This window comes from Sphaerodactylus townsendi, linkage group LG03 (genome assembly GCF_021028975.2).
Source record: "Sphaerodactylus townsendi isolate TG3544 linkage group LG03, MPM_Stown_v2.3, whole genome shotgun sequence".
NCBI lineage: Eukaryota > Metazoa > Chordata > Lepidosauria > Squamata > Sphaerodactylidae > Sphaerodactylus > Sphaerodactylus townsendi.
In genome coordinates, this window is record NC_059427.1 from 107,976,294 (window position 1) to 108,002,603 (window position 26,310).

Genomic DNA, 26,310 nt, shown 5'->3' on the forward strand with positions numbered 1-26,310 from the left:
GCAAATTCTAGTTGCACAGCCTGTGTTAGTCTGTTCCAGGGGACACAAGAGCACTAGCAGCATTGTAACAACTAACAGGTTAAGAGAATTACACCAGTTTATGACCATTGACATCAGTGGGTTTAGGCTGCATTAATCCCGTTCAGTCCTGACATGGATGGCCCAAGCTAGCCCAATCTTGTCAGATCTCTGAAGCTATGCAGGGGACCACCAAAAACCCCCAGAGCTGCTGCCCAGAGATACGCAATGGCAAACCACCTCTTATCATTATCTACCTTGAAAACTATGGGGTAGCCATAAATTGGTTGCAACTGATAGCACTTTCCACCACCATGTTCTGGACTGACTGTTGTTGAAGCATATGCATCTGTGGGCTGGAACGCGACTGGCCCCTGGTGGGAGTTCATAGGTCTGCAGCACCTGGAGTGTAAACTTTTGCTCCCATACTGCATTCCCTGTACTTTGTTGTTGTTGTTGTTGTTGTTGTTGTTGTTGTTGTTGTTGTTGTTGTTGTTGTTGTTGTTATTATTATTATTATTATTTTATTCCTTCTCCAAGGTACAGGCAAGGATTATTGAAACAGGGCAAAGAGACTCTTAACCATATCGATTACATGTGAAAGCAGAGCCATCTAGTCAAGGCAGGTCAAAAGTTGGTTTTACTTAGTGGTGGTGGAAAGTACTGTCAAGTCGAAGCTCACTTAAAGGTGACCTCATAGGGGTTTCAAGGCAAGAGACTTTCATTGCCTGCCTCTGCATATTCCTAGAAGATTCCAATCCAAATACTTGCCAGTGTCGATGCTGAGAGTGTGTGACTGGCCCAAGGTCACCTAGCAGTTTTTCATGGCAGAGTGGGGACTCAAACCTTGATGTCGCAGACCCTAATCTGACCTTAACCATTACACTATGCTGGCTGATCTGCTTAGCTTCTCAGATCTGATGAGACTGAGGTAGCCTGAGACATCACAGGTCTGTTTAATGAGTACTGCGGTTAAATCCTGCCTCTGCTTTCAGTGTCCGGGTTGACTCGAAAATATATGCTTAAAATTAAAGTCCCTCTGAGCATGCGCAAAGTGAATTTGAATGTAACACCCACAGCTCGTCATTGCCTTTTTAGGACCATGGACTAAGGCAAAAGATATGCACTCTGAATGTTGTTGTTTTATTAGAAAGTTAAGCACTGGTACGCAAATAACCTTCAGATGAGTCTCTCGTCAGATACAAGAATGAAAGCCCGCCTTCCTCCACTTCCTCCTAGAGCGTCTGTTGTGTTATAGGCGGGGCGCCCTTTTTTCCGCCCGGGTTACAAATGGCGTCGAGCGAGCAGTGACGTCATATAGCGTGCGTAAGAGCCGTCCGAGGCCACTAGGGGGCGTGGCGTTGGAAGTGTTGGCGGAGCCATGAGCGAGACCAGCTCGGTGGGGCGATGCGGAGCGCTCATTACTTGGGTAAGGCGCCGACCGGCAGTGGGAGCCAGGCTTGCTGGCGGCTGGAGAGGCTTTCCCGGGGGAGTTGTCACGACGCACTGCCGCAGGCACCCGCCTCCTGTCCCCTTGCTCTGCGTAGCATTCTCGTAGGAGGCTCCCATGTTGTCGCCAGCACCTGTCCGCCTCCCAAATGGAGGCACCTTTAATCCGGATACCAAACCCAGGTGCTCCCTTTTCGCCTTGAAATGCGCACACAAGACTGCGCTTTAAACAAATTATTATCATGCTGGAATAGCTGCCAACTTTTATTTCTTGAAATAAATTCTGCTTTAGCCGCCCTAGTTTCTGAGTACTAAAAATCTGGTAAAAGTGTTTGAAGGCATAGCTGATCTGGGTCCCTGGAGCTCTTTCCTCGCAGTAGACCTCAGCCCTCTCCATTGCAGCCCACCCCTCCCCGCCTTTATTCTGTGCTTTAGTCTCTTTAGCCCCTTCAAAATCTTAGTGTTACAAATCTGCTTTCAAGGTTGAGGCTATTTTGGTAGGTAACTCTTGTCATGCCACTATTATGTGTTAACCATCTTCTGTAATTTCCTAGCTATGGGGATGATCTCATTTTAGCAGCTCCTTCTACCCTTCCTTGGTCTTTCAAATACATGTCAGAAGCTTTCTGTTACCTGTTGTGGTGGATTTCAGTGTATTCTAAAGGATTTTATTTCCTCAGCCCCAGCCAACCCTTTAAAATAATCTTGTCCCACCTGCTTTGGACATCTGCTTGAACAGGGTCTTACTTTTTCTTAGCTGCCTTCTACTCTTCATTTGGAAAATGGAATTAAATCTTCATCTGGTCAGGTTTCCCAGTGGGATTTATAGGGGGAAAGTTTAATTCAGGCTGCTCTAAAAGTACCCAGGAGTGAAGCAATAATTACAGATATAAAGTTATATTTGTCATGAGACAAATTCTTTTCTTATTTTGGAATTTCTGTAACTATTGCTAGTTTATAGGTTGCATCCAGGCATCATAGACAAACCAGAAGACTGTGGGTATGAATGTAGTTAATTTCTGATCTTGGGACCCCCTTCCTGCCCCCTTGCATGGCTTGTCAAGGCTATTCATCTTAGTTCTGACATTTGAATGCAGGTGTCTTTATACACTGATGGTTAATCTTGGTTACTATGAAAGGAATAAGCCTCAGTGAAGATGCCTGCATTTGGATATTAGCTGAAAACTTCAGTCTTGGCGCCCTGCGTAAGAGAGGAATATGTAAGCCTGACAGTTAACTCAGGATGAACAAACTCTGGGTTGTTTGTGACATCTGTATTCAGCCATTAAATCTGGCCTAATTTGTTTAAACATTCTAGGAGGCAAGACTGCAGGACAAGAGGTCATCTTAGTTATTAGGCTGGGGACAGTATGATCCCTGAAGTGTTTCATAGGAGTCCAGAAAAGAAAAATGATACATTTTATATTTATTGTTGCTTTTTGTTTAATGCTTTAGAAAATAGTGGACATTCTCGCAGTAGTGAAAACTGAAAGTAGTGAGTGTTTTAATATTTTGGTTCATATTAGGACAGCAATGTCAGGCTGTTTTGGGGACTGCTTTCAAGCTGCCCATCTCTGTGACAAAATATGTTGTGAGTCACTGCTTCTATTTAATTTTAAACACTAATGCATTTTATCTGAAGAAATGTACTGTCTTCACCCAGTAAATAAGCTTTTCCCTTAACTGACACATCCTGAAAGACAGACATTTCTTAAATTAAAAAACCTTATTGAATAAGTTCATGTTCGACTTCCAAAATGAAGTGAAATAATGATTATTCTTCCAGGTGGCGTGGCTTTTGTTTCCATTTGGTGAATACTTCTTTGTCTTAGAAGCAAATTTTTGTTTGGTGGTTGGTTTTGAATCCTTTAGCAAAGTGTAAGCAGAGTTTGAGAGTAGCCTGATAGAATTGGTCTGTCCATTGAGTTAATCACATCTGTTGACCATTGTTTATGCCCTCTTCCCCAGGTGTGATAGTTACATAATATTCTGTACTGTCCTTCTGTTCAGCACATGAGGTCAGAAAATAGATAAATGCTGGAACATCATTAGTTGTTTACTTAATGTTTTTTATAAAGTCAGAGCAAACTGAACTTGTTCAATTGTTTTCTATGCTTCTCTATTATGTTTTCTGGTTTATATTGTTTTGGATACCTGCTTTCTACATTTACATTTTTAAACTGAAAAATTGACAATAAACTAACTAGGCCAGAATTTACACATGCTTGGCTGTTGTTATTGGAGTGATTATTCTTCCATTAGTTTGTTCTTATATGGAGTTTCCCCCTCTGTTCTTTTTTTATCAGTGATAGCAAGTTGAAAAATGTTGCTTATTCTTCTCTCTGCCTTGCATCATGTGGTGGTTGCCAAAGATACCAGCTGCTCAGCCCAGCGCTTAAAGCAGTGTGGCTAGATTTGGTATGACACAGATGTGTCGAAAAAGGAATGTCACCATAAGCATCTTTTCCCAGCAGAGCACTGAGAAGAAAAGTGGTGCCTTATTTCTTTGTACAGATATTAAAGATACAGAGTCCTCTCCCATTCCAAATCAAGCAGTTCTAATTGGAGTTGATAGCTCAGTTTTTTCTTCAATCTATATGACTAGAACCACAAATGCTCTTGGGGGAGGAGCAGGATTTTTCGTTTATCAGAGACTTGGATAACACAGGGAATAATTTTGAACTGCAGACTGATTGATAATGCCACCATTTTCAGAGCAAGACGACTGATTCCTACAAGAACTAGGTATCTTATGTCAGGCTTATGTGGGAACAGCTATAGATGGTACCTAGTGTCCGCTCAAGCTTATTCTGTAAGGAAGGTGGCTGCCGGTGTTCTTTGCTGTTATTGGCCAGGTTAAGGCACCAGATCACTTGTTTTAAGATACATTCACCTGGGAAGAACTGTTGCGGTGGGATGGGGAGTCAAGAGTTGAAACCTGAAGCTGTAGTTAGCCTGTTAGTGCTTGTGTGGGGCCAGTGGTGCAGCAAGCTGTTTTTCCAGTATTGAGATTGACAATGGGACTCCATTAAGATCATACATCATTGGGGAAAGTGTATAGTGATCAGGCACTTGCTGTTCCCCAAAGTGTTAAGCTTCCTTCAAATACTGGCATGCTGATTTCAGGGATTGAGGCAAATGATGCATACAAGGGTCTGAGAGCTAACATGGTACAGTGATTAAGATCCGGGATACTTGGGTTCAAAGTCCCACTCGGCATGAGGCTTGCTGGGGGACCGCAGGCTAGTCACACACTCTCAGCCTTATTTCCCCACAATATTATTGTGAGAGTACTGTGGAGGAGAGGAGAACGGTGTAAGCCTCTTGAGGTCTCCATGGAGGAGAAAGGCAGGGTATAAATGAAGTAAATAAATAACTTGAAAGCATTGACTTGTGCAGTCAGAAATCAGTCCAGATCAGGATTTTGCCATTGGCTTGCCTGGTCTACACTGAAAATTATGATAACTGGGAGATTGTCTGACATCATTTAACAAAGAGATGGTTCTCAACAATTCAAGGAAAGGATGTTTCTCTTCTTGTAGATCAGGGGTGTCCAACTCTGGCCCTCCAGATGTTCATGGACTATGATTCCCATCAGCCCCTGCCAGCTTTATAGGCAGTCTCTGGAATGAATTGTTGTAGGCAGTCTGTGGAATGAATTGGCTGTGGTGAAAACATTGGTAAATGGCCTCAAAAACAAACATGTTTAAATGATGCCCACAAAATTATCATATGATTTGGATTTATTAAGTACAGCTAAGTGACAAATGGTATGATCTCTGTAAAAAGCATTGATATACAATAGGCCAACTATTGGAACATATCTTTACTGTTCTAGTATGTTTAACCTACTGCTGTTGAATTTTTAGTTTTTTCTTCTTGTTATAAGCTAAACTTAAAATGAACAGTTAATTAAAAAGAGATATGTTCATCTTGAAGAATAGTCCTCTCAAGCAATTTACCGAGGTAGACAGGAGCAAGTAGTTGCTGAGTTCTGTAACCAGGGAATCCTAAACTGTAATTTGGACTGAGAACCAGCTTGGTGCAGTGGTTAAGAGCTGCAGGTGCTAGTCTGGAGAACTGGTTGCTATTCCCCTCTCCCCTACATGAAGCCTGCTTGGTGACCTTGGGCCAGTCACAGTTCTCTCAGAACTCACTCAGCATACACAGAGGTAGGCAATGGCAAACCACCTTTGAATTTCTCTTGCCTTGACAACCTGACAGGGCTGCTGTGACTTGACAGCACTTTCCACCACCAATTTGGATTAGACTGTGGAAAGGAGGGAAATGTACTTGTTTATTTCTACATTCTTTTCATTTTTGTTTGAAGGAAACATTTCAAGTTCCTCATAAAGTTCTCAGTAGCAGCTGAAGGTACAAGATTGGTGGGTGGAAGACAAGCAGGGGAGTCTTTTGTGTGCATTGCAGGAGCAAGCTAAGGCTGCTCAGCAGACATGTGCAGTACTAAGGCAATAGAGCCGTCCAGTCCACATGATTTACGCAGTCCAGAATCTCTCCTTCCCTACCAATAACTCCCGTAGCTCCTCTCTAGCCATCTCTTCCTTCCTTTCTGATACAGTGTGGCCAGTGAGACTTACCTTTGTGCCTTTATAGCCAAATATGCCCTTGTTGTGCGTGTGGCAGCTGGTCTGCTTCTGCTCAGTGATTCACTCTGCCTGTGTGTCAGCCAAGCAGGCGTGTGGGAGTATTCGTGTTTGAGCTCATTGAATGTGTGGGATGCGTGGCACTGTTTTGCTGAAAATCTGTCTGTAAGCATTGACTTTCACATTCTCTGTGATATCTCACGATTAGATCTTGGTAGCCAAACAGTGGTCTTCAGTTCATCTAACTCGGCAAAGGGTTTCAACAGGCTGAGAACATTCCTCCTTATGCCAAATGTTGTGTACTTGTGTTCCTGCATCAGTTGTGGTTGTCCATGGGAAAAGTATGCACTGGGCTCAGCACTGCCGCTGATAATACAAAGAACCGTACACGACAATAGAGATCGGAGTTGTGCCACTGTGTAGAATGCCTGCCGAAAAGGCCAATGTTTTCATTTTAAAATGTTTCCTTTTTCCCAGGTGAAGGAGTTCTTTCTCTTTGGGTACAAATTGTGTCACTCATCTGATGTATCTCTTTTCTAGCTGCAGATATTCAATGTTCCTTCTCCATGTGCCACAGAACAGGATTTGGTCAGCGGGGTCACCATTGCCCAGGTGCTGCACAAGATGTGAGTGTTATGGAATCTCTGGCTTTAGCCTAGAATAGATATATTATAAAGAGATTTCTTGAGAGACCATCTGACAGAAACCTCTCTCTGTGTGCTGCCTGAGTTTTTCCACTCTGCCTTTCGGCCTGTACCCCAGCCAGCAAATTGACTAGCGAGTATGCTCTACCAGAGATTGAGGACAGAAATAGAGTGGAACCTTCTTCCTGCCTTTCAGGGAGCCAGCATGGTGTAGTGGTTAAGAGCAGGTGGATTCTAATCTGGAGAACTGGGTTTGATTCCCCACTCCTCCACCTGAGTGGCAGAGGCTTATCTGGTGAACCAGATGTGTTTCCACACTCCTACATTCCTGCTGGGTGATCTTGGGCTAGTCACAGTTCTTTGAACTCTCTCAGCCCCACCTACCTCACAAGGTGTCTTGTGGGGAGAGGAAGGGAAATGAGCTTGTAAGCCACCTTGAGTCTCCTTACAGGAGAAAAAGGTGAGGTATAAATCCAAACTCTTCTTCTTCATCATCGTAACAAGTGTTTTGTAACTGGATGGCTTGGTGCAGTCTGCAGCTTGGCAGAGGGAGAGAAGTTGGCAGTTGTCTCCCTTTGCCATAGTGAATCATGCAGGGTCAGGGGAAGGAATTCGTGGCTTGTGAGGTGGAAGTCAAGCAGAGCTTGACACAATGGGATAGTTCTTGTATAATCAGTCTGTCACCTGAAGCTTTAAATGGGAGGTCCCAGAAAGCCTGAGAACTTGTGGCCAGCTGCTGGAGTCTGCATCTTCAACTCTGGCATTGTGGTTTTCCTTTCCAGAGATCCCTCTTGGTTCAATGAAGCGTGGCTTCTGAGGATTAAAGATGATGCTGGTGACAACAGGAGGCTGAAGGTATGAGGTGGGGGCAGGGTGAGGTGACATCCCAGAGGCCAAGGTACACAGCAAGCCAAATATACCTGTGAGATAAGAGTCTCATGACCTCTGGAGACTCTTGGGATCTTGAAAGCAAAGGTTCTCTTTGGATTACTGGATGCCTTGACATGTTCAGATTTTTTTCACCAGTCAGGACTCTAATGATTTGTTGGGATGGGGGCCCGCCTGTGAGATTTGATGTGGGGGTGCAATTTAGTCGGGAGGCTTTTGGTGTGCCTGCCATTAAGTATGGAAGACCTAGGCTCTGTTTCTTGATAGAACAACTAGAGTCCATCTGGTTGTTTCAGAGCAACTTTGCGTTCGACCAGTTGTTCTCTTTGCATTCCAGCACAGAATGTGTTCAATTCAGTCCCTTTCCATCTCAGCAGCTGCATGGCTTATTCTTGATGGGCACATAATTATACTTGGAGAAAACAGTGCAGAAGTTGGGCTATTGGGAAGTAAGTCTCAAGACACTTGTGCAGGTCTGTCTATATATGTGTCCTTTCCTTCCATCTTGCTTTCAGATGAGCAACCTGAAGAAAGTTCTTCAGAGTGTAGTTGAATATTCCCAGGATGTGAGTATCTTTCCTTTCTCGGGTTTCTAGCATGGGGCAGGGTGGTTGCAAATCCTGGTATTGCAGAGCATGATATAAGCCTCCTATGAAATCCAATCTGTGTGCATCAGACCAGACCTATCTCTAAATTCTAATAGCTTGAAGCTGTGGAAGCCTTGCTAATAAAATTGCCAGAATCACACACCTAAAGTTCTGATTAGATATGTGTCTGCACATCCCTACATCCCTCACTTGTGGCTCGTTGCCAAAGAAAGTAGTGTTTGTTTCCCTGCTGTTTTCAAAGGTTTTTCTGCCTGGGTATATGGATGTGACTGACACAGTCTCCTGGGCTGTGTTTAAGCCCAAGTTGGGCTACTTTAAAGCAACTTTACATCTACCACTCAAACCCTCCTCCTGTGCTTTGCCTTGCACAGGCATATTTACCTTGAGCTGGATAGTGGTGGCAAGAACATGGGAGGACTGTGGGGCTGTCTGAAGTTGCGTCCTTCACTTGACTCCAGTGCTTCTCCCTCAGGTCTTGGGCCACCAAGTCCCTGAGCATCTATTGCCTGATGTGGCCCTTGTAGCAGAGCTGTCTCACACAGCTGAATTGGCCAAGCTACTACAGCTCGTGCTAGGTTGTGCCATCAGCTGTGAAAGGAAGCAAGGTATGTATGCACCAATGTGTATGTAGCAGTGGGGCTGCATCATTCAACTGGATACATTTACACTGGCTGCTAGGAGGCCACCTCTTCACTGCTGTTACCCAATGAAACAGCAGATGCTCATGCTTAAAGTATCTTAGGCAGAAACATTTGGCATTATAGCATCCAGCATTCTGCTACACCCACAAGACTCCTGCAGATGACTTCTAATTTGCTTCTGTCGGCTGTTCTCTAACCCTGCGAGTGACATGACTCTCACAGGAAGAACAATGGACCCCTGGGCAAAGGGGTGAGGTCTAGTTTAACAAGTGTCCATCCTCATTTGTTTGCAGATCATATCCAGCAAATAATGACCCTGGAGGAGTCTGTGCAGCATGTTGTTATGACAGCAATACAGGAGGTGGGTATGACTTGGTTTGGTCTGCAGCCTGGCATAAGCTTTTGCACCGTGGAACTAGCTTGCCTTTTTCAAAGTAAACATCTCCTTGATTAGGAAGTACCCTTCAGTTCTCTGTTCGCTCCAGAGTTGTATTGGGGATAGGTGAGGAGGAGGCAAACATTATATCCCCATAATTACTCCCTCAGTGCCAGCTCTTGTTTCCTACATCAGCAGTTCCCAACATGATATCTGTGGGTGCCATGACGCCCACCAAGGGTTTTTAGAGAGTGGATGGTATTAGATGAGGCTCCTGTCCAGCAGGGCTTCTGATTGGCTGTGCAAATTAAAACAACGTTATTTCCATGGCAGCCATCACTGCAGTGTTGGTTCATTCTCTTCCTCACTGTTCTTTCCCAGTGTATTTTTAACAATTACTCCTCTTGTACCCTGCGCTTGGACTTCCTTTGTGTATGGTTCTGCCTCTCATGGCAGCCATTTTGTGGTTGGCTCCACTTTCCATGATGGCCATACTGTAGCTGTGCCCGCTATCTTGTGTTTGAATTCCAAATGTTCTCAGAGACTCCAAAAGGTTGGAGACCCCCTCTCCTAGATGAAATTCTACAGTATTGCTGCCTGATGTATGCCCGCTTCTCAGAATACATTGCCTGGAAAGCTGAGACAATTGAATGTGGCTAGATACTAATTTTTTCTTCTCCTGCAGCTGTTGACCAAAGATTCATCAGACACGCTGAGCTCAGAAACTTATGGGAACTTTGACAGCCAGGTAGGTATCTGTGATGCTGAATAGTGAAGTTGTGGGGAGGGTTAAGTAAAGCAGTGCCATGGACTTAAGCTGAAGGGGGCTGGAGGAGCTTGGTTTGCTTGGAAACCCCTTTCCTTGTGGAGTAAGAGAAGAGGGGGCATGGGCAGTAGGGGGAGGGTGAAACGTGTAGTGTTCTGAATTGCTTGCAATAGCCAATATCTGTGGCAATAACTCTTTCTCACTGACTGCCTCTTTACCTTTTTCCCCTCATTTTTAGTCTGTTTTGTCTTGCAGTCCCGAAAATATTACTTCCTCAGCGATGACCTTGAAGAGACAGACGACGTGCGTCAGCGCTGTCATGAGCTAGAGCAGCAGGTCAGTGCCTCCTAAGAGCAAGGGGATCTTGTAGATGGTCAGCTTTGCAAGGAAAGTGGTTTCTGAATGTGCATCACATGGTGGCAGTAGCTGGTGAGCAAAAACCTCTTTTCGCTCTGCAGTTTCAAAGGCAGAGCTATGCAGCTTGGAGTATTGGCTGATTGGTCCCTCCCTGACGATGTTTTCCAGGGATGTTGTGGTTGATTGGGGAGTTGAACTGTCATAGACTTCCGGTTCTGAATGACATGTCATTTTAGTGAACATTTCTCTCTCATATTGCACTTCATTTTTGCTGGTATGAGAGGGGGATTCTCAGACTAGCCAAATTCAGAGTGCTTGAAGATTTTGCCATGTCTCCCCCTTTTCCCCATGCAGGCCTACGTATTTGGGGGGTGGGGGATGGGTCAGCACTCCTTGAATGGTATGGTGTGGTGTGGGCTTGCTGGGCTGCATGGAGCCAGCTGGGATTGCCTGTGGTACGGTGGTATGCGAGCATTTGCCACTGTTCCCAGTACATTTCTGCTCTCCCCTCATTGTTTTTGATGCTTAAATGGAGAGCAAAACAAGCTTGGTGATTCTGGCCCATGGGTTTAGTTCTTGCTTTGTGTGATTCTGGACTTGTCCAGGAGCAGCGGTGGTGTAGTGATTAAGAGCAGGTGCACTCTAATCTGGAGAACCGGGTTTGAGTCCCTGCTCTGCTGCTTGAGCTGTGGAGGCTTATCTGGGGAACTAGATTAGCCTGTGCACTCCAACACATGCCAGCTGGGTGACCGTGGGCTAGTCACAGCTCTTCGGAGGTCTCTCAGCTCCACCCACCTCACAGAGTGTTTGTTGTGGGGGGGCGGGGGGGAAGGGAAAGGAAATTGTCAGCCCCTTTGAGTCTCCTTACAGGAGAGGAAGAAGGGGTATAAATTCAAACTCTTCTTCCCCTCACCATTAGTGGGAATGTTTTACTGAGGGGCTGAATGGAAAAACATAACAAGCTGTGTGGGCAGTAAGGGGTCCACAAAGGGATGGACTGATCGCTCCCCCTTAAACACCCCCTTTACTCCTCCAAGGTGCTAAAGTGCCCCTGGAGATGCCTCCCCCTTCGAGAAGGTGAGTGTCCTCCATCCCTCCGCCCCAAGCTCTTGCTTATGATAACAGTGCCACTCACCCGGCAGTGGGCCCCCTACGCCTGACGGGGCCCTCTTAACCTCCTTGCATGAGCATGCACTATGCTGACCAGTTAACAGCTGCTTGAGAGGGCCAGCAGGGCTGGTTGCACAGCGTATAGAAGAGGATTTGTGTTTGCTGAAGCAGGAGAGAGCCTGTGTGGTGCAGCAGTTAGACTAGGACTGGGGGAGGCCACTGTGAACTCCTTGGGAAACTGATGGAGTAAAAACTGAGAGAGGGGAGACTTCCCACTCTCTGCAAATGCACCTGTTTGTCCAAAGCCATTGGGGCCATCAGATGATCTGAAACGAATAAAAAAAAAAGTTAATGGGATCCTCCCCGTTATATTCCCAGCTGTGAACACACATTTTCTTATCTAGGTTTTAATTGCTTGAGGTCAAGGGGTCTTTCTTAATGCAGAATAAAATGGAGGGGAGAACAACATAAACTGCTTGGGGTCCCCACTGAGAAGAGAGGCAGGGAATAAAGGTAGTACAATAGATTTAGAAATGAGGAGCACTTCACTTGCCAGCATTAATCTTTGTAGCAGCTCAGGATACCTGCAGCGAGCACAGTAGAAGCAGGACCAACCTATCCCCTTCAGGGAGCTCGGGCCTTGAGCCAAGCCTATTGGATCCATGGAGGAAAAGATAAGCCATTGTTGGGATGCCGTCAGCCTGGAGAAATGGTTTCTTGGCCCTTGAAATGAAGCTTAACAGGATGGTTTTTTTGCCCCCATACCTCTCATTTCTGCATATTGGGCCTTTGTTAAAGGGACAGGACATCTTTTTTCTCCAGGTTGTTGGCAGCCCTGATCCTCATGGTCTGTAACAGCACATCAGTGCTTTACAAATCCCTGTTTAGATGAAAAAAATTTCACCCCACAGCAGTCAGTAATGCTGGATGGGACTAGTTTCAGTAGCGTGTGTGTGTTTGTGTGTATGTTGGAGGCCATTCATGGAAATTGTCTTGCACAAGTACTTGTGGATCCTTCTTTGTTGCCAGGTGCATGTTTTCCTTGATTCTCAGCATCCAGAAATGGGGGGACTGGCTTAGGACAGTAGCAGGAAACCATTTGAGAGAAAGCCTGATAGGAGGTGGGAGGAAAGGCTTACCAGGCAAGGGCAAACGAGAGCAGCCAGCCGCCAAGATAGGAGGGGCTCTTCTCTCCTTCTGCTTTGTTGTGGTTCTCTAGGATGAGGCTTCTGGCCTTCTAGCACTACACGAATCCTGAGCTAGGGTCTGCTAAAGTCTCAATGGCCACTGGGTTGGAACTGTATGGTTCCTGCTTTCTGGAGTGTCTGATTCTTTCCCTTTGTGCAGATCTCACTCCTGGTGGAGGAGAAGAGTTCGTTGGTGCTAGAGAACAAAACCCTGCAGGATCAGAAAAACTCTTTGGAGTCAGATGTTGCCGGCCTCTCTGGCAAGAAGTTGCTTCTGCTTCAGACTCAGATAGAGCAGCTGCAGGAGGAGAACTTCAGGTAGGGCCAGTGCTGTGGGCTCCTGTCCTGTGACAGCTGGCTCGGTGGGCAACACTAGGCCTCGCTAACAAGAGATGTCTTTGGCCAGGCTGGAAAGTGGCAGAGATGACTTCCGAACCCGCTGTGAAGATCTGGAGAGGGAGATGCAGGAGCTGCAGCACCGGAATGAGGAGCTGACTAGCCTGGCTGAGGAAGCACAAGTGCTGAAAGACGAAATGGACGTCCTGCGGTGAGTGCGCCTAATGCAGTGCCTCTGAATGCTGGGCAAAGGCTTTGCTGGTGGCTGCCAGACCTCTTTTAGAGTCCACTCAACCTCTTTCACATTCAGCCATTCTTAGATGTGATTTTTCCTTTGGGGACGGGGAAAATTAAAAGGGGCTTTATTGTACTGTGTACAGTTGTAATGTGGAATTGTAAGCTACCTTATTTAATTATTTCAGACACTTTTAACCCAATGTTCCCCCCTAAGTGCAGACTCACAGTGACAAAAAGGCATCAGCAGGAAGCCAGATTTCACAAATGTTGTTTCCTGTCAGACTAATTTATAAGACGTGGTTGGGGGTGGGGTGGACACCAGTGGCAACAGCCCTGCCATTGATAAAAACAGTCTTTTTCCAAGTATGCAGGCCAGGGAAAGATGAGATTTAAATCGTATAATACATAAATTGCCATTCCAATCTGTATACGTTTAGTATGGAGTCAACCTAAGGCAATGCTATGGAATCCGAAACAGCCAGTGGTGGCTGAACATAGGCACAGGAGAGAGGAAATCATCTGTGTTCATAGAATTTTGTGTGTTCATAGGACACACTGGATGCAGCCGCTTTCAAGGAGTCTTAGACCTGGGCTTCAGTACTGGGCTTCAGTGAAGAGATGCACTTGTATTACTGATTTCAAGTCAGTTTGGGAATTCTATGGGAGCTGCCTCTGAAAGGTGAAATCCAGAAAAAAAAACCTGTGGGTTCAAGGATCGTTCATGTACATTTATTACAGAGTTGAAAAGAAATGTTGCTTTTTTCAAGTCTGGACATTTGGGGAAAGAATTGCATTCCTGTGGTTATAATTTTGACAGTGGAATAATTTGTGTCCACATGGAGAATGTGGCCTTTTGCTGAGAATTGTTCCAGCCCCCCCCCTTTTTTTTATAGAAAACATATTGGCTGCTTATTTGAAGCAACTGGGACTTTTCCAGGACCGCAGTCTGCATTTTCTGAAACTGTCAAATTGTAGATGTGCTCCATCAACTTTGAGTAACTGGTGGGAATATAGACTAGATGAGTTCTAGTATAGATGTTAGATCAACAGTAACCTTGGGGTGGATCTAGCAGACTTGCAGACCTTTCCCATGTTCCCCTCTCACCTTGCAGTACTTTCTGACTCTGGAAAAATTTATTCCTAGGATCTTGGGGGCTGTGTGGACTGATAGCCATGTGGGTGAGAAGGCTGCATTGGAAAGGGGGAGAAAGCAATCCCTTCTGCTTCTTGCCAATGGAACTCCACTAACAACAGAGGCAGCAAGGACATTTTATTCCCTCTCACCACTGCAGCCTCCCAACTCACATGGATAACTCATGGAAAATGTATGCCTTCTGCCGATTTCCAGATCCATTGTCCGTTTTTTTGGTTGATCTTCTCAGTTGAACACTCCAAGGGATGCTATGATCATTTCCTAGGCCCAGAATGTGTAGATTAAGTTGGCTTTTGATAGTGAAAATTATGAAATAATCCTCTGTTGGAATATATACAGAACTTGGATATAGATGAAGGGGACATTAGTTATTTATGCCTGTTTCAGTTTTTGGTACACTTCAGCCTTGCTGCAGCAGCTTCTGGTGCTTTATGTTTTGATATTTTTCATGTCCAGAAGAGTTAGTGTGTCGGTTAAGCAGTGGAAGAGATACAGTGGGCACTCAGTGTTAGTGCTGAAAGATAGAACATTTTCATTTGCCTGCTCTCCCCTTCATTTACTGCAGCCATTCATCAGATAAGGTGGCACGACTGGAGGCCATGGTGGACTCCTATAAGAAGAAACTGGAAGACCTGGGTGACCTTCGACGACAGGTCCGACTTCTCGAAGAGCGGAACACAGTTTATATGCAGCGCACTTGTGAGCTGGAGGAGGAATTGCGGCGTGCTAATGCAGTGCGCACACAACTGGAGTCCCATAAGAGGCAGGTGAGGTGACAAGAGGAGCCATTCTCAAGCTGTGGGACACCTTAAGAACCTAAGAACTAGCCTGTTGGATCAGACCAGAGTCCATCTAGTCCAGCACTCTGCTACTCGCAGTGGCCCACCAGACGCCTTTGGGAGCTCACATGCAGGATGTGAACGCAATGGCCTGCTGCTGCTCCTGAGCACCTGGTCTGCTAAGGCATTTGCAATCCTTCAGAAGGATTTGAACGCTTAACAGAAGGCAGTGTCATTCTAGCTGAGCAGAAGGTGCTCAAAAGCCACACTGGAGTGTTATGCAGCCACAGCTGATTCTTCAGAATTTAAACACCCATTTGATCAGAGGTGAACTGGTAGCTGTGTGACTGTTCAGGTAAAACCTCGTCTTTCAACCATCTTTTCTTGCATGGACATTGAGAAGTATCTGCTTTAGTAGTACTAGAAATAGATCTAGGATATCTGTGAAATCTATATGGAGGGTTAACAACAGGAGAAGAGTAAAAAAGAGGAGCCAGAACTGACATAAAATAGCAGACTCTTGTGTGTTCCCCCCCCCCCCCCCATTCCCATCCAGGTGCAGGAACTCCACAGCAAGCATGCAGAAGAAGCCTTGAAAGCAGAGAAGTGGCAATTTGAATTCAAGAACCTGAAGGAAAAGTTTGAGGCACTGGTAAAAGAGAAACAGGTAATGCTGGGCTTGGCTGTCCTCGGTGGACTGTACAGGCTTAGGGTGAAATTCTGGTAGAAGAATGGGGAGACTTGAGGGAGCAAAAGTCCAGGGCATCTGGGTTATGTCTTTTGGGAACAAAGTACTACTGTCTTCTCTGGACTGATGCCTGATCCTTCTCAGAGGCTGATTGAAGAACGGGATGCCCTCCGGGAGGCCAATGAAGAACTGCGATGTGCTCAGGTGCAGCAAAAATCCCTAAACCAAGCTGGTAAGTCATTAGGGGAATGACTTCCAGTATTTATATTGGGAGAGACAACAGTTGCATTTTAAGTGTTGTAAATATTTGAACAGCCATAGTGAAGACTTATCCCACTGGCCTGCTGCCTTTGATTTTACTTTGCAGCCCAATTTTCTGGTCTTATCTAATGTATTTCTTCTGGCATAATACCTTTGCAGATACCATGCTAGAAGAACTTGCTTCTCCTGTGGACAACTTGGCTGCTGAGATCATGCCAACAGAACTCAAGTAAAGTTATGATCTTTGGGCATCTTGTTCTAGGGGTGGGGAATGCAAAAGGCTGTGGTGTCTGCCCACGTCAGGGAATTACCATTTCATATGTTTCTGTGTGTCTACTTGCATTAGCTGAGAGCTGGGATTAGTGAGGCCCAAATATGCAAGCTTGGAAGGATTGTAAGATGGAGTGATCCCACCATGTGTGGTGTTCTTGGTGGGGGGTGGCATTTTTCTGGATATGTTTTTCCCAATCTTTGTAGAAAGAACAAGCATCGGTCTCAAGGATGTCTTCAACTGTTATGTGGGATTGTCCATCCCAGATCTTTTCCTGCTTACTACGTATTATGTTCTGACTTTTCCAGCATCAATGAGTGTTTCTTGTGGGTAGCCTCGTTACACAGAGATGTATTATCTGAAGATTTTATATCCCAACATGCATTGCTCTGTTTTAAGATGGTGGCCTCTGTGACAACTATCATATTCCAGAGTCTGCAAGAGCTGCTGTGCCTTTCAAGTGCAACTATTCATTCATTCCTTCCTGGTGGTGGTGGTGGTGGTAGAGAATGGCCTATATACATGGAGGGCTTTTTTTCTGGTCCACTCCATCAGCTGATGCTGGTCCTCATTGCCACTTATACTGTAACATGTTATGTTGTTTCTGTTCAGGGAGACTATTGTGAGGCTGCAGCATGAGAACAAGATGCTCTGCGCACAGGAGTTGTCATACCAAACACAGCAAGTGGAATTGCAGGCCTCGCTGGAAGAATCAAACAGGACTAAGAATCAGCTGGAGGCCCAGCAAAGGTAACCAACAGTCTGAAATGCTTAGACCAGGGGTGTCTAATTTTGACCCTCCAGATGTTCATGGACTATGATTCCCATCAGCCCCTGGCAGCATGGGGCTGATGGGAATCGTAGTCCATGAACATCTGGAGGGCCAAAGTTGGACACCCCTAGCTTAGAAGTTTGCTACCTCCTGTTCATGCTGTTGGGAGAACCAGTCTGAGAAAACTCCATCTTTCTTCGTATATCCTGTTTAGGCCAAGCAAAAATGTTGGGGGAAGGAATTGGTACATCAGAATACCTAGCAAGCATGCTAAACAGCCACATTGGCAAGACTGACTTGTGGCAGTAAAGTGGCACTTTAAACACAGAATTTTAGATCCCTTTTTATATTAGTGGCTGAAGTAATAATATTTATCTCCTTTTTAAAAAAGAAAACCAGTGGGGGCAACATCTACTGCTTGCCCATAAAGTATTTGGTCATTCAAGAAGAGGACACTTGAATTTAATTATTCTCTGCCTGATTTAAGATGAATGTTATTACCAATATGCTTCTTTCTAGCTTGTGTATTTTATCCGATTTTAAGGATCTTGTGTAATATGGTTCCAGTCTTGACTTAGTTCACAGAAATTAACATCCAGACTACTTCATATTCCTTGCAACTTTACAACTAGATAACTAAGTGTGCTCCATCTCTAGACAGCAGGGCAAAATTATGGATGGTCTATAGGGATGGGAGCTTAGTGGGGCCATACTAAAGCAGAAAAAAATGTCTGGTGACTTAGTATCCACCTGCTGAGAATAATTTATAATGACAACAGGTCATGGTTTTTCACTGTTATTTGCAGCTGGCTTTCCTTCTCCCTGCTTAATTGTGCGTTTTTACCTCATCTAGATTGAGTCAGCAGCAAGTCTTGGAGCTCAAAACTCAAGTGGAAGAGCTGCAGAGGGCCCTTCAGGAGCAAGGAAGCAAGGCAGAGGACGTGAGTCTGCTGGAGAATGGTTTCTCAGAGGTGGTTGGGAATGTGTCAGAGAAGGCTTTCGCAGAGGCCATTGTGCTGCTTTCATCCCAGAGGTTAGAGCTGGCACTAGTGGAAGCAGGCATTCTTGCCAGGCCTAAAGCGGAACTTTAAATTACCTGGGTACTGGGATGTGTAATATTTGTGATGCACTGTCTTATGCGAGATTGTGTGGATTCTTTGTGTGTAAGGTGAAAAATTGTCTCTGTATTCTCTGTTCCCTCTTTCCCCTGCAATTATCTTGATGCTGAAGCTATGGGTATTACTTGGCAAAATTGTTCTTAGGTGGTTGGTAAAGGTACCTTCGATCACAGCATGTGCATAGTAAATGGCTCAAGGCCCACACTTTTGGGAGCTGTGAAATCCTAGACTGGCCCACCTGTGCTGGAAAAGAGGGTGCTGCCTGTTCAGAGGGAGGAGACCTGTTGCCTGTTAGAACAACAGGACTGTTAGGACTCCCAGGGTGGGGTGTAGTTTGACTCTTGCCCTAGTTAGAAGCCAAATATCCTCCCTCTGTGGCCTGTTGAAACTCCCCGTGATCTCCTGACTGGACGCTTCCCTTCTCAGTGTGTTAATATTGCTCTCTTTCTCCCCCTCTGACTTGCTGGCTGATCTGTCCTGTTCAGGCCATTGTAAGTACTTGCACAGTCTAACCTCCTATGCTTCTCTACTGTCACTCACTATTGCTTCTCTACTGTCAGTGTCATGTCTTAGTGCATCAGGGTGTAACAGTTTCTCTGGGTTCACAAGCTTTTAAGGGGCCTGTTCCGAAGGCTCAGAGGAGTGGTACAAGCACAGGTCTATCAGTGTTGAACCTGAGACAAAGCATGGCTGTTGCATGGAGGTGGTTATTGCTTCTCAGTGTCTGGTGTTCTAAAATGGTAGTCTGATAATATTTGACATGGTGCCAGGTAACTACTTTATCAGTCCTAAATTTTTTGGATATGACAAAGGTGATCTCTTTCACTCCTGTAATTTGTTCACTATATTTCACTGTTTCTGGATTTGGTGTGGGAGGCATAGCACATGGTGCACAAACATATTGTGTACCAACATGCCTAAAAAGTGCATCTTGGGAACTAACATGCCTAAAAAGTGTCTCCCAAATAGTGAGGTATTATCCCTTTTCAGATCACGGAAAGGGAGTGAGCAGGCCATGTGTTCTTGATTGCTTAGAGGCCAATTGCCTCTGGAGAGAGGGGAGGGAATAAGTTAGACAAGTGGGAAAAAGTATTACAGAGGCCACAGAAACCTAGTGAAATACTCTGTGGGAAATCTATGGGAATCCTTCACAAGAGTAGAAGAAGAGGAGTTTGGATTTATACCCCACCTGTAAGGAGATTCAAGGTGGCTTACAAGCTCCTTTGCCTTCCTCTCCACACAACAGGTTGAGAGAGTTCAGAAGAACTGTGACTAGCCCAAGGTCACCCAGCAGGAATGTAGGAGTGCGGAAACACATCTGGTTCACCAGATAAGCCTCTGCCACTCAGATGGAGGAGTGAGGAATCAAACCCAGTTCTCCAGATTAGAATCCACATGCTCTTATCCACTACACCATTCTGGCTCTCAAAATGTGCTTATGGCAAGCAAGCTGAACGCATGAGAGCAAGCAAGCTGAGAGCATGAATAGCTAACATGCTTTTTAAAAAAGCAAAAATTTCTTCAGGAAGTTGAATTATGCATGTTTTTAGCCCATATGCTGTTAAATGAGACTTGACAGTGTGCTGACTACGCTTGGTGGACTCTCAGTAGCCAGAGGGAAGCTGAACAAAACTTTCATGGGTCAGAACTTAGTGCCCGATATTTGCTCTTTGGCTGTGTTGATGACTATACCATTCTCTATGAAAGAAAAAAATGTGGTCGTGTGTGATGCAGCAGAAGTGAACATCGTGCCTCCCACAATTTTAAAAAGTCCCAATTCTCCAATAGCATTTAAAAAGCTATTTAAAGTGCTGTTTATGTCAAAGCCTTTATTCTGTGCACCATTAGGCTTGCTACTTTGATAAAAGAACATTTTCAGTGCATCCAAAGACTATTTGCCGTCATTTTGGCTTTTAAGTACATGCTTCAGCTGTACCTTGTCTCCCAGAAAGAAAGCACCCCAATGTTGAATTCATCTCCAGGCACTTCCTGGACTTTCTGTGCAGTTCATTCACAGACAGTAGGATTTGGGGTTTTTAATAATTTTATTTTTTTCCCCCCTAACCTGAACAGCCCACTGTCAGCTAAGCAGGGTTGGCCCTGGTTAGTATTTAAATGGGAGACCAAAGAAATCCAGGGTCGGTATGCAAAGATAAGCGATGGCAAGTCATCTCTGACCATCTCTTCCCTTGAAAATACCAAAAGGGGTCGCCATAAACCAGCTGCGACTTAATGGCAAAAAGCTCTTCAAATTCGGCTCTTAGTTCTTCCTGTTGCCATTTGCCCTACCTGCCCAACCAAGTGGAAATCTCTTTGTTCCATTTTGCTAAGATGGTTTTTGACTCTAGCAGCATCCCATTTTCTTGGGAGCTTTAAAACTTATGATGTCTCTGATGCCAGTTTAAAATCTCATCAGTTGACTGACCAAACCTGTGTGTGGAGATTCATAGGTCCCTGTATTGGACCCAACAAAATGACGTGTTCGTTCCGATGCTGCCTTCACTGAATATAGCACTGACACACTCTAGTGGCCAACCTACTCATAGCATCTGACTTTCTATGATTTTAGTGAAGTGACTAGTGAGCAGGGTAGCTGACTAAACTGATCAAAGATCCTAAGCAGTCAGCCTTTTTCTTCTTCTCTTTTTAGTCTTCTCTGCTGCAGAAGAAGCTGGAGGAGCACCTGTAAGTGACCTCATTCACAGTATTTGGGGTGAGGCCAGAAAAGGAGTTTCCTGCACGCAAAGATCAAGGGACTTGTTTATGTTGTATCTGACATATATCCAAGATCCTGTTTCACAAGCTGGTATATTACATATGCTAGGCTTGGTTTGCTGTATGTGCAAAGCAGGACCTTTATCCCCTTTGTTCAAGTCCATCTCATGTGTAACTCCTGCCTCTTTTTTCCTGGCCAGAGAAAAATTACACGAAGCCCATGCAGAGCTGCAAAAGAAGAAGGAATGTCTTGACCAACTGGAGCCCAAAGTGGATAGCACTAGTAAGTAAGAATACAGAGTTTTGACTCCCAGCTGTGTGGCAAGGCCTGCCTCCTTTTACTTCAAGTATTGTGAGGTGGAATTCTAGCTGTGACTACCTAGAAATAGTGACTTGACCTGAGTTCAGAATGGAATTCAAATTCCTTCCTCCCCCACCCCTGGCATTCTGGGTGACTCTGATGTCCCTGCCTTTTAGCAGCTGCGAAGAAGATTGATGAATTACAGCAGTCTTTGAAGAAGAAGGACGAGGATATGAGAGCCATGGAGGAGCGATACAAGCTCTATATGGACAAGGCCTGCACAGTAAGTGAAGCATTCCTCCTGCTGTGCCTAACAGTGTGCGCATATCTGTGTTCAGAGATAAAGTTTTGTGGAATGTCTTGGCATCTCACACATGTACCCTTGCTGTCCGTGTAACTCCGTTAGTACCATTGTGTGTGGAGACTAAACAGTTTCCAGTTAACCTGCAGGCCGTGTGGATTCTTCCACAGGTCATTAAAAAACTGGATCCCAAGCAACAGCCAAATGTCGTTCCCTTGGAGATCCAGGCTCTGAAAAACCAGCTGCAGGAAAAGGAGAAGAAGATAAACCATTTGGAGGCAAGTGCCTCTTCTTTTGCCATGAGGGAGAGATTTCTGCCTGTCTTTTGCACACCCAGGGTGGGAGAGGCTCTCCTGGGATTCACCATAACTCCAAGCTGTATTTTAAGTGGCTGGAGTGTCTGACATGGCAGGAAAGCTGTGGGGAGTTTTGATGAATTCCATTGGATTGCTTGTAATTTGTGGCTCACATAGTGCTTGAGTCTTTGGGAATTTGATTCCATTCAGGTCAGGGAGGGGTTATGGGGGGGAAGGGGGCGGGCAGTGGAAAGTGATGGTGGGTGGTAAAGGTTGCGACTCAGATCTCTAAATAGCCTGCCCAACCTTTACCAAAGAAAGTAAGTTAGAGTAAAATGAAATGGAGTAGAATGTGAAGAGTTCAGACACCCACTGAGCTTCTGTATCTTGGAAAGGGAGGGAATGACTGACCTTGTACAGGGGTGGTGAGGGGTCCACCCTCTGTATTAGGTGACGTGGAATCCCATTTCCCAGCAGCACTCACAAAATGGAGTTAACACCCTGACTCTGATGGTAGGTTTCTAAACCCAACAAGGCTGTGTGTTCTGGGGCCCTCTGCCCACCCAGTGCAGGTACCTGAGCCATAATGAGCCAGACTGTGGCTTGCCTGTCTCGACCTGCCTGCTCCTCTCTGTGGACTCTGTTGCTTTCACTTGCAATTGGACAGTGAGGCTCGGGGTCTGTAGATGTGTGCAACACAAAGGAAGAGGCAAACAGATTCTGCTTCTTTATTCCACTCTTTCATTTTGGCCAGTCTTGAGATGATGAATGCATTTTGGAATAGGGATGCATCAGCACTTGGGGCTCCCATCACCCTGACCTGTCTGGCCCATTTGGCAGTTTGGCCTACACAAACCTTTCTCTTTACCTCACTAGACTGATTTTGAGAAGACAAAATCTCGACAGGAACAAGAAGAAAAGCTCATAATTTCTGCCTGGTATAACATGGTAAGTTTGCCAATAGCACAAGGGGTTTGGTGAGAAGAAGTCCAACATGCTCCTTTGCCGCACAGCAAAATGGCGCCTGAGACTTGCCCTGAGGCTCCAGCCAAGCTCCGCCCCCCGTCACCCCCACAAAAAACTCCAACAATCCTTTTCCTCCTCAGAGCAGCACCAGCTGGCAACACACTGGGGGTGGTGACAAGGCTGGGGATGGTGTGCTTATTCCCTGGTCTTGTCCTTGCCCCAAGTGTGTTGCCAGCTGGCACCGCTCAGAGGAGGGAAACGTTTGTTTTTTTTTTGGGGGGGGGGGTGCAGGGGTGGCAATGTGGCATTAGCGGGGGAGTTAGACAGCGGGAGGGGAAGTTTGGCCTACGCCTGGGCTTGGGGGGGAAGAGGGGATGGGGGCCCCAAAATGCCTGGGTCGTATTCACCTCTGGCCCCCATAGATATGCCAGTGTTGCTGCAGAGATGGCAGCAGTGGGTTGTCTGAATTGTTCACATCTGCAGTTCAACAGTGCACATTTGGAATCAGACATTCAGTCTTCTAGGACACATTTCTAGTCATTATTGTTGGGATGCAGTGGTTGGAACCACGCAGGCTTTGCCCAGTGAAACTGCTGAAGTCCAAAGGGTGGGTTTGCTGGACTTCCCATAGTTGGGAAGGTGAGTGTGTGTGTCTTGCCCTTCCTCTGCATGCAGCAGAGATTGTGCAAAACTATTAAGCAGATGGAAAGGTCATTCCAAACATACATTGTTGTTCCCTGTTCTAAATGCTGATTAGATGCAGCAAATGTGGTGCAGGTATGTTAGAGCATTCTTTGGCATCTCTTATAGTAGTTCACCATTTTTAAGGCAGTGTTTAGAATTCTTTGGCATGACTGCATGCAGTCCTGGCCAGACCCCTGTTGCAGGGGGAGAGTGAAAGATCCTGGTCCGAGGGCTCTGAAATATTGTTTCCTACCCACACCTTGTCTCCCACTGCAGGGCCTGGCACTGCACCAGCGAGCCACAGAGGAGCGATCATCCACCCCTACGAATGTCCAGTCCTTCTTGGCCCAGCAAAGATTGGCTACCAATGCTCGACGAAGCCATCTAAGCAGGGCTCAGCCCTTGCTGCTCCGATACACTGGTCCTGACAAGGCTTCTCTGTTGTCCTGATCTGGCAAAGCCATCCTGTGGTTCTTCTGGTGAATGTTTTCTTTGGGCGCAGTGTTCAAAGTGGACCTAACCTGCATCTCCTTGGGGAAAGTCAAGTGTCCATTTCACTGTTGGAATTTATTCTCTGCTGCTTAAGATTCCTCCTAGGCTAAGACTTGGTGATTTGAGGTGTGCATGTTGGGATGTGAAGAATCATGGGCAGCAGAGGATGAATTTTCCCTTGCCTATTCCCTCTCCCAGCTCCCTTCACTGCCACTCCTAGCCCATCTCTCCTCAGGTTCTGGTTTGTAGGTGTCTTCTGCATCTTAAGATTTTAAAGCACTTCTTCCCTGAGGATCTCATCTCGTGTGGGCCAGCCAGGGATTTCCTTGACTGCTGCAGTCTCCACCACTCTGATGGCATCTGTGAAGGTGCCACCAGGTTTGGTGGTTAGTGTGTACAGATGTGACTACTTCATTCTCAGTCCCCTATGCTGCTTCAAAGGTAGCATCTGCCTCTTTATCCCTTATTTTTCCTGCAACCACCTGCAGTGTCTGAGCCCCCCCTGCCAGAACGTTCCCTAGGTGGCTCCTGGCTCCCTTCCAAGGAGGGACTGGGCTTTGAAAAACAACCAATACTAACTGATTTAAGAAATTATGAGCACCTGCAGTCCTGCCTGTAAATAGGTTGTGTGCACATTGTGTCTACAGCAATATTTTGAGTCTGGATTTCCCCTCTTCCTTTTTTTAATGTGTATTTTTTACCAGTTAGCATACCTTCCTTTTTTGGATTATGTTCCCATTCTTGTGGGAACTATTGAGATGCAGTATCCTTTTAAAATCTGTTCTTTAAAGATTTTGATTTTTAGTGAAAAAACCATAGTTTTAATTATGTAAATTATATGTTTTATAAAGCTGTCCTACCAATTCAGGCAGGCATCTCTTTATTTTTCTATTGGATAGACTCCTGGCTTACAATGATATGGGGAAAATATCTGGAATCTTTACACTGCAAATAAAAAATACTAACATCTTTCCTGTAGTTTGTGATTTCTGTAGCAGGGTCAGGTGCTGCTTTGGGAGTCATCTTGTTCTAGGAGGGCAAGCCCTGGGAATTCCTTGACTTGGTTTTCAGCACTGATCGTGACAACTTGCAGTTAACCTGTGGTGTCTTAAATTAATCAGCTTCGGCCTCAAAAAGTGCCAGGCAAAGAGTGAACACTGAGCGTGGGGAATTAATATGGAGAGAATGTCTGATGTCAGATATGCTTTCTAATCTGAATAAAATTCTAGCACTCTTGTTAATGTTTGACAAATTAAGTTAAAAACTGTAACTTCCTTGAGAGGAAGAACTGCAGTATACAAAGAAGAGAACATGCAACTCTTCTGATCACTGCTGGATGGAACAGGTGAATTGCTAAAACAACAAAGATTGCCCTGATGTTTCCTATCCCACAACAGGCTATGATTAATTGTTCTTACTATGCAAAACTTAGCAGGAGTGCTGGGTTTCATTAGAATCACATGTCAGATTGACAGACCAGAGAGGGTTCAGAAAATAACTCCAAATCAGATAAGGGATGTCAAATCCACAGGAAACAATGTTGCACAGGGACAGTTACTGGCATAGAAGGGTTAAAGGAGACTTGTCCAGAATAGCTTGCATTAGGACTTCTCTTCCTTTCTGCCAGTAATTTTCAAAATAGAATTAATTAACTTGTTCTCACAGCAGGTGGCAGCACTGATCTAAATTAGAAAGGAAAGGCCATCTCTATCGTAGTTGTATGGTGAGTACCTCCACTTGTGTCTCCAAGCATGTTAGTTGCTACCTGAACAGATACTAAGCCTAAAAACTTATTTTTTACTCTTATACCAATAATAAAATACATCTCTACATTGCAATAATTAGTTCAATTTTCTGGCATCCTCAGTAACATAGCTGCTGCAATGCGTAACTACTTTCTGTTGCTAATTGGGAACTTGAAAAATACAGGTTGCTGACTTTCAAAGCCACTGTAACTAAAACAAGTATAGTAGAACTTTCTTAAAATTGACCTTTATTGCCTGGTATAATGGAGGTGGTGTGTGCTTTGGAGCGGCGGGAAACTGTAGATACAAAGCACAGATTCTGCCTCCCTTTCCTACAACGTATGTTCCATCCAGTGGGATAGAACTGGCAGCACAAGGGATGTTGTGACTAGTATACAGGCAGAAATTTTGACTCTCCAAAGCTCATGCCCTTAAAAACTTGTTGGTCTTTTAAGGTGTGACTGTATTTGACTCTAGCTCTCCATAATCTTGCAGTCGAATCTTACTGGAGTGCCGTATTAAAGGGTAGTGTCGTACTGGTACATGC

At 45.2% G+C, this 26,310-nt stretch overlaps 1 protein-coding gene across 4 annotated transcripts; it reads left to right on the forward strand.

Annotated features, from left to right (window-relative positions):
- Positions 1–1,377: 1,377 nt before the first annotated feature.
- HOOK2 (hook microtubule tethering protein 2) lies at positions 1,378–24,989 on the forward strand. 4 transcript variants are annotated; one of them, XM_048490381.1, is made up of 23 exons: positions 1,378–1,447; positions 6,612–6,697; positions 7,498–7,570; positions 8,119–8,169; positions 8,684–8,816; positions 9,146–9,213; positions 9,914–9,976; positions 10,250–10,330; positions 12,809–12,966; positions 13,055–13,195; positions 14,940–15,141; positions 15,710–15,820; positions 15,986–16,073; positions 16,262–16,331; positions 16,986–17,123; positions 17,999–18,086; positions 18,153–18,158; positions 20,914–20,948; positions 21,179–21,261; positions 21,456–21,562; positions 21,751–21,858; positions 22,753–22,824; positions 23,803–24,989. In XM_048490381.1, the coding sequence occupies exons 1-23, from the start codon at positions 1,400–1,402 to the stop codon at positions 23,974–23,976; spliced, it is 2,184 nt and encodes a 727-aa protein (XP_048346338.1). In that variant the 5' UTR covers positions 1,378–1,399; the 3' UTR covers positions 23,977–24,989. The 4 variants fall into 4 exon arrangements, with proteins under 4 accessions (XP_048346338.1, XP_048346339.1, XP_048346340.1 ...); XM_048490382.1 differs by having other exon boundaries at positions 21,459–21,562; XM_048490383.1 differs by lacking the exon at positions 18,153–18,158.
- Positions 24,990–26,310: the final 1,321 nt, after the last annotated feature.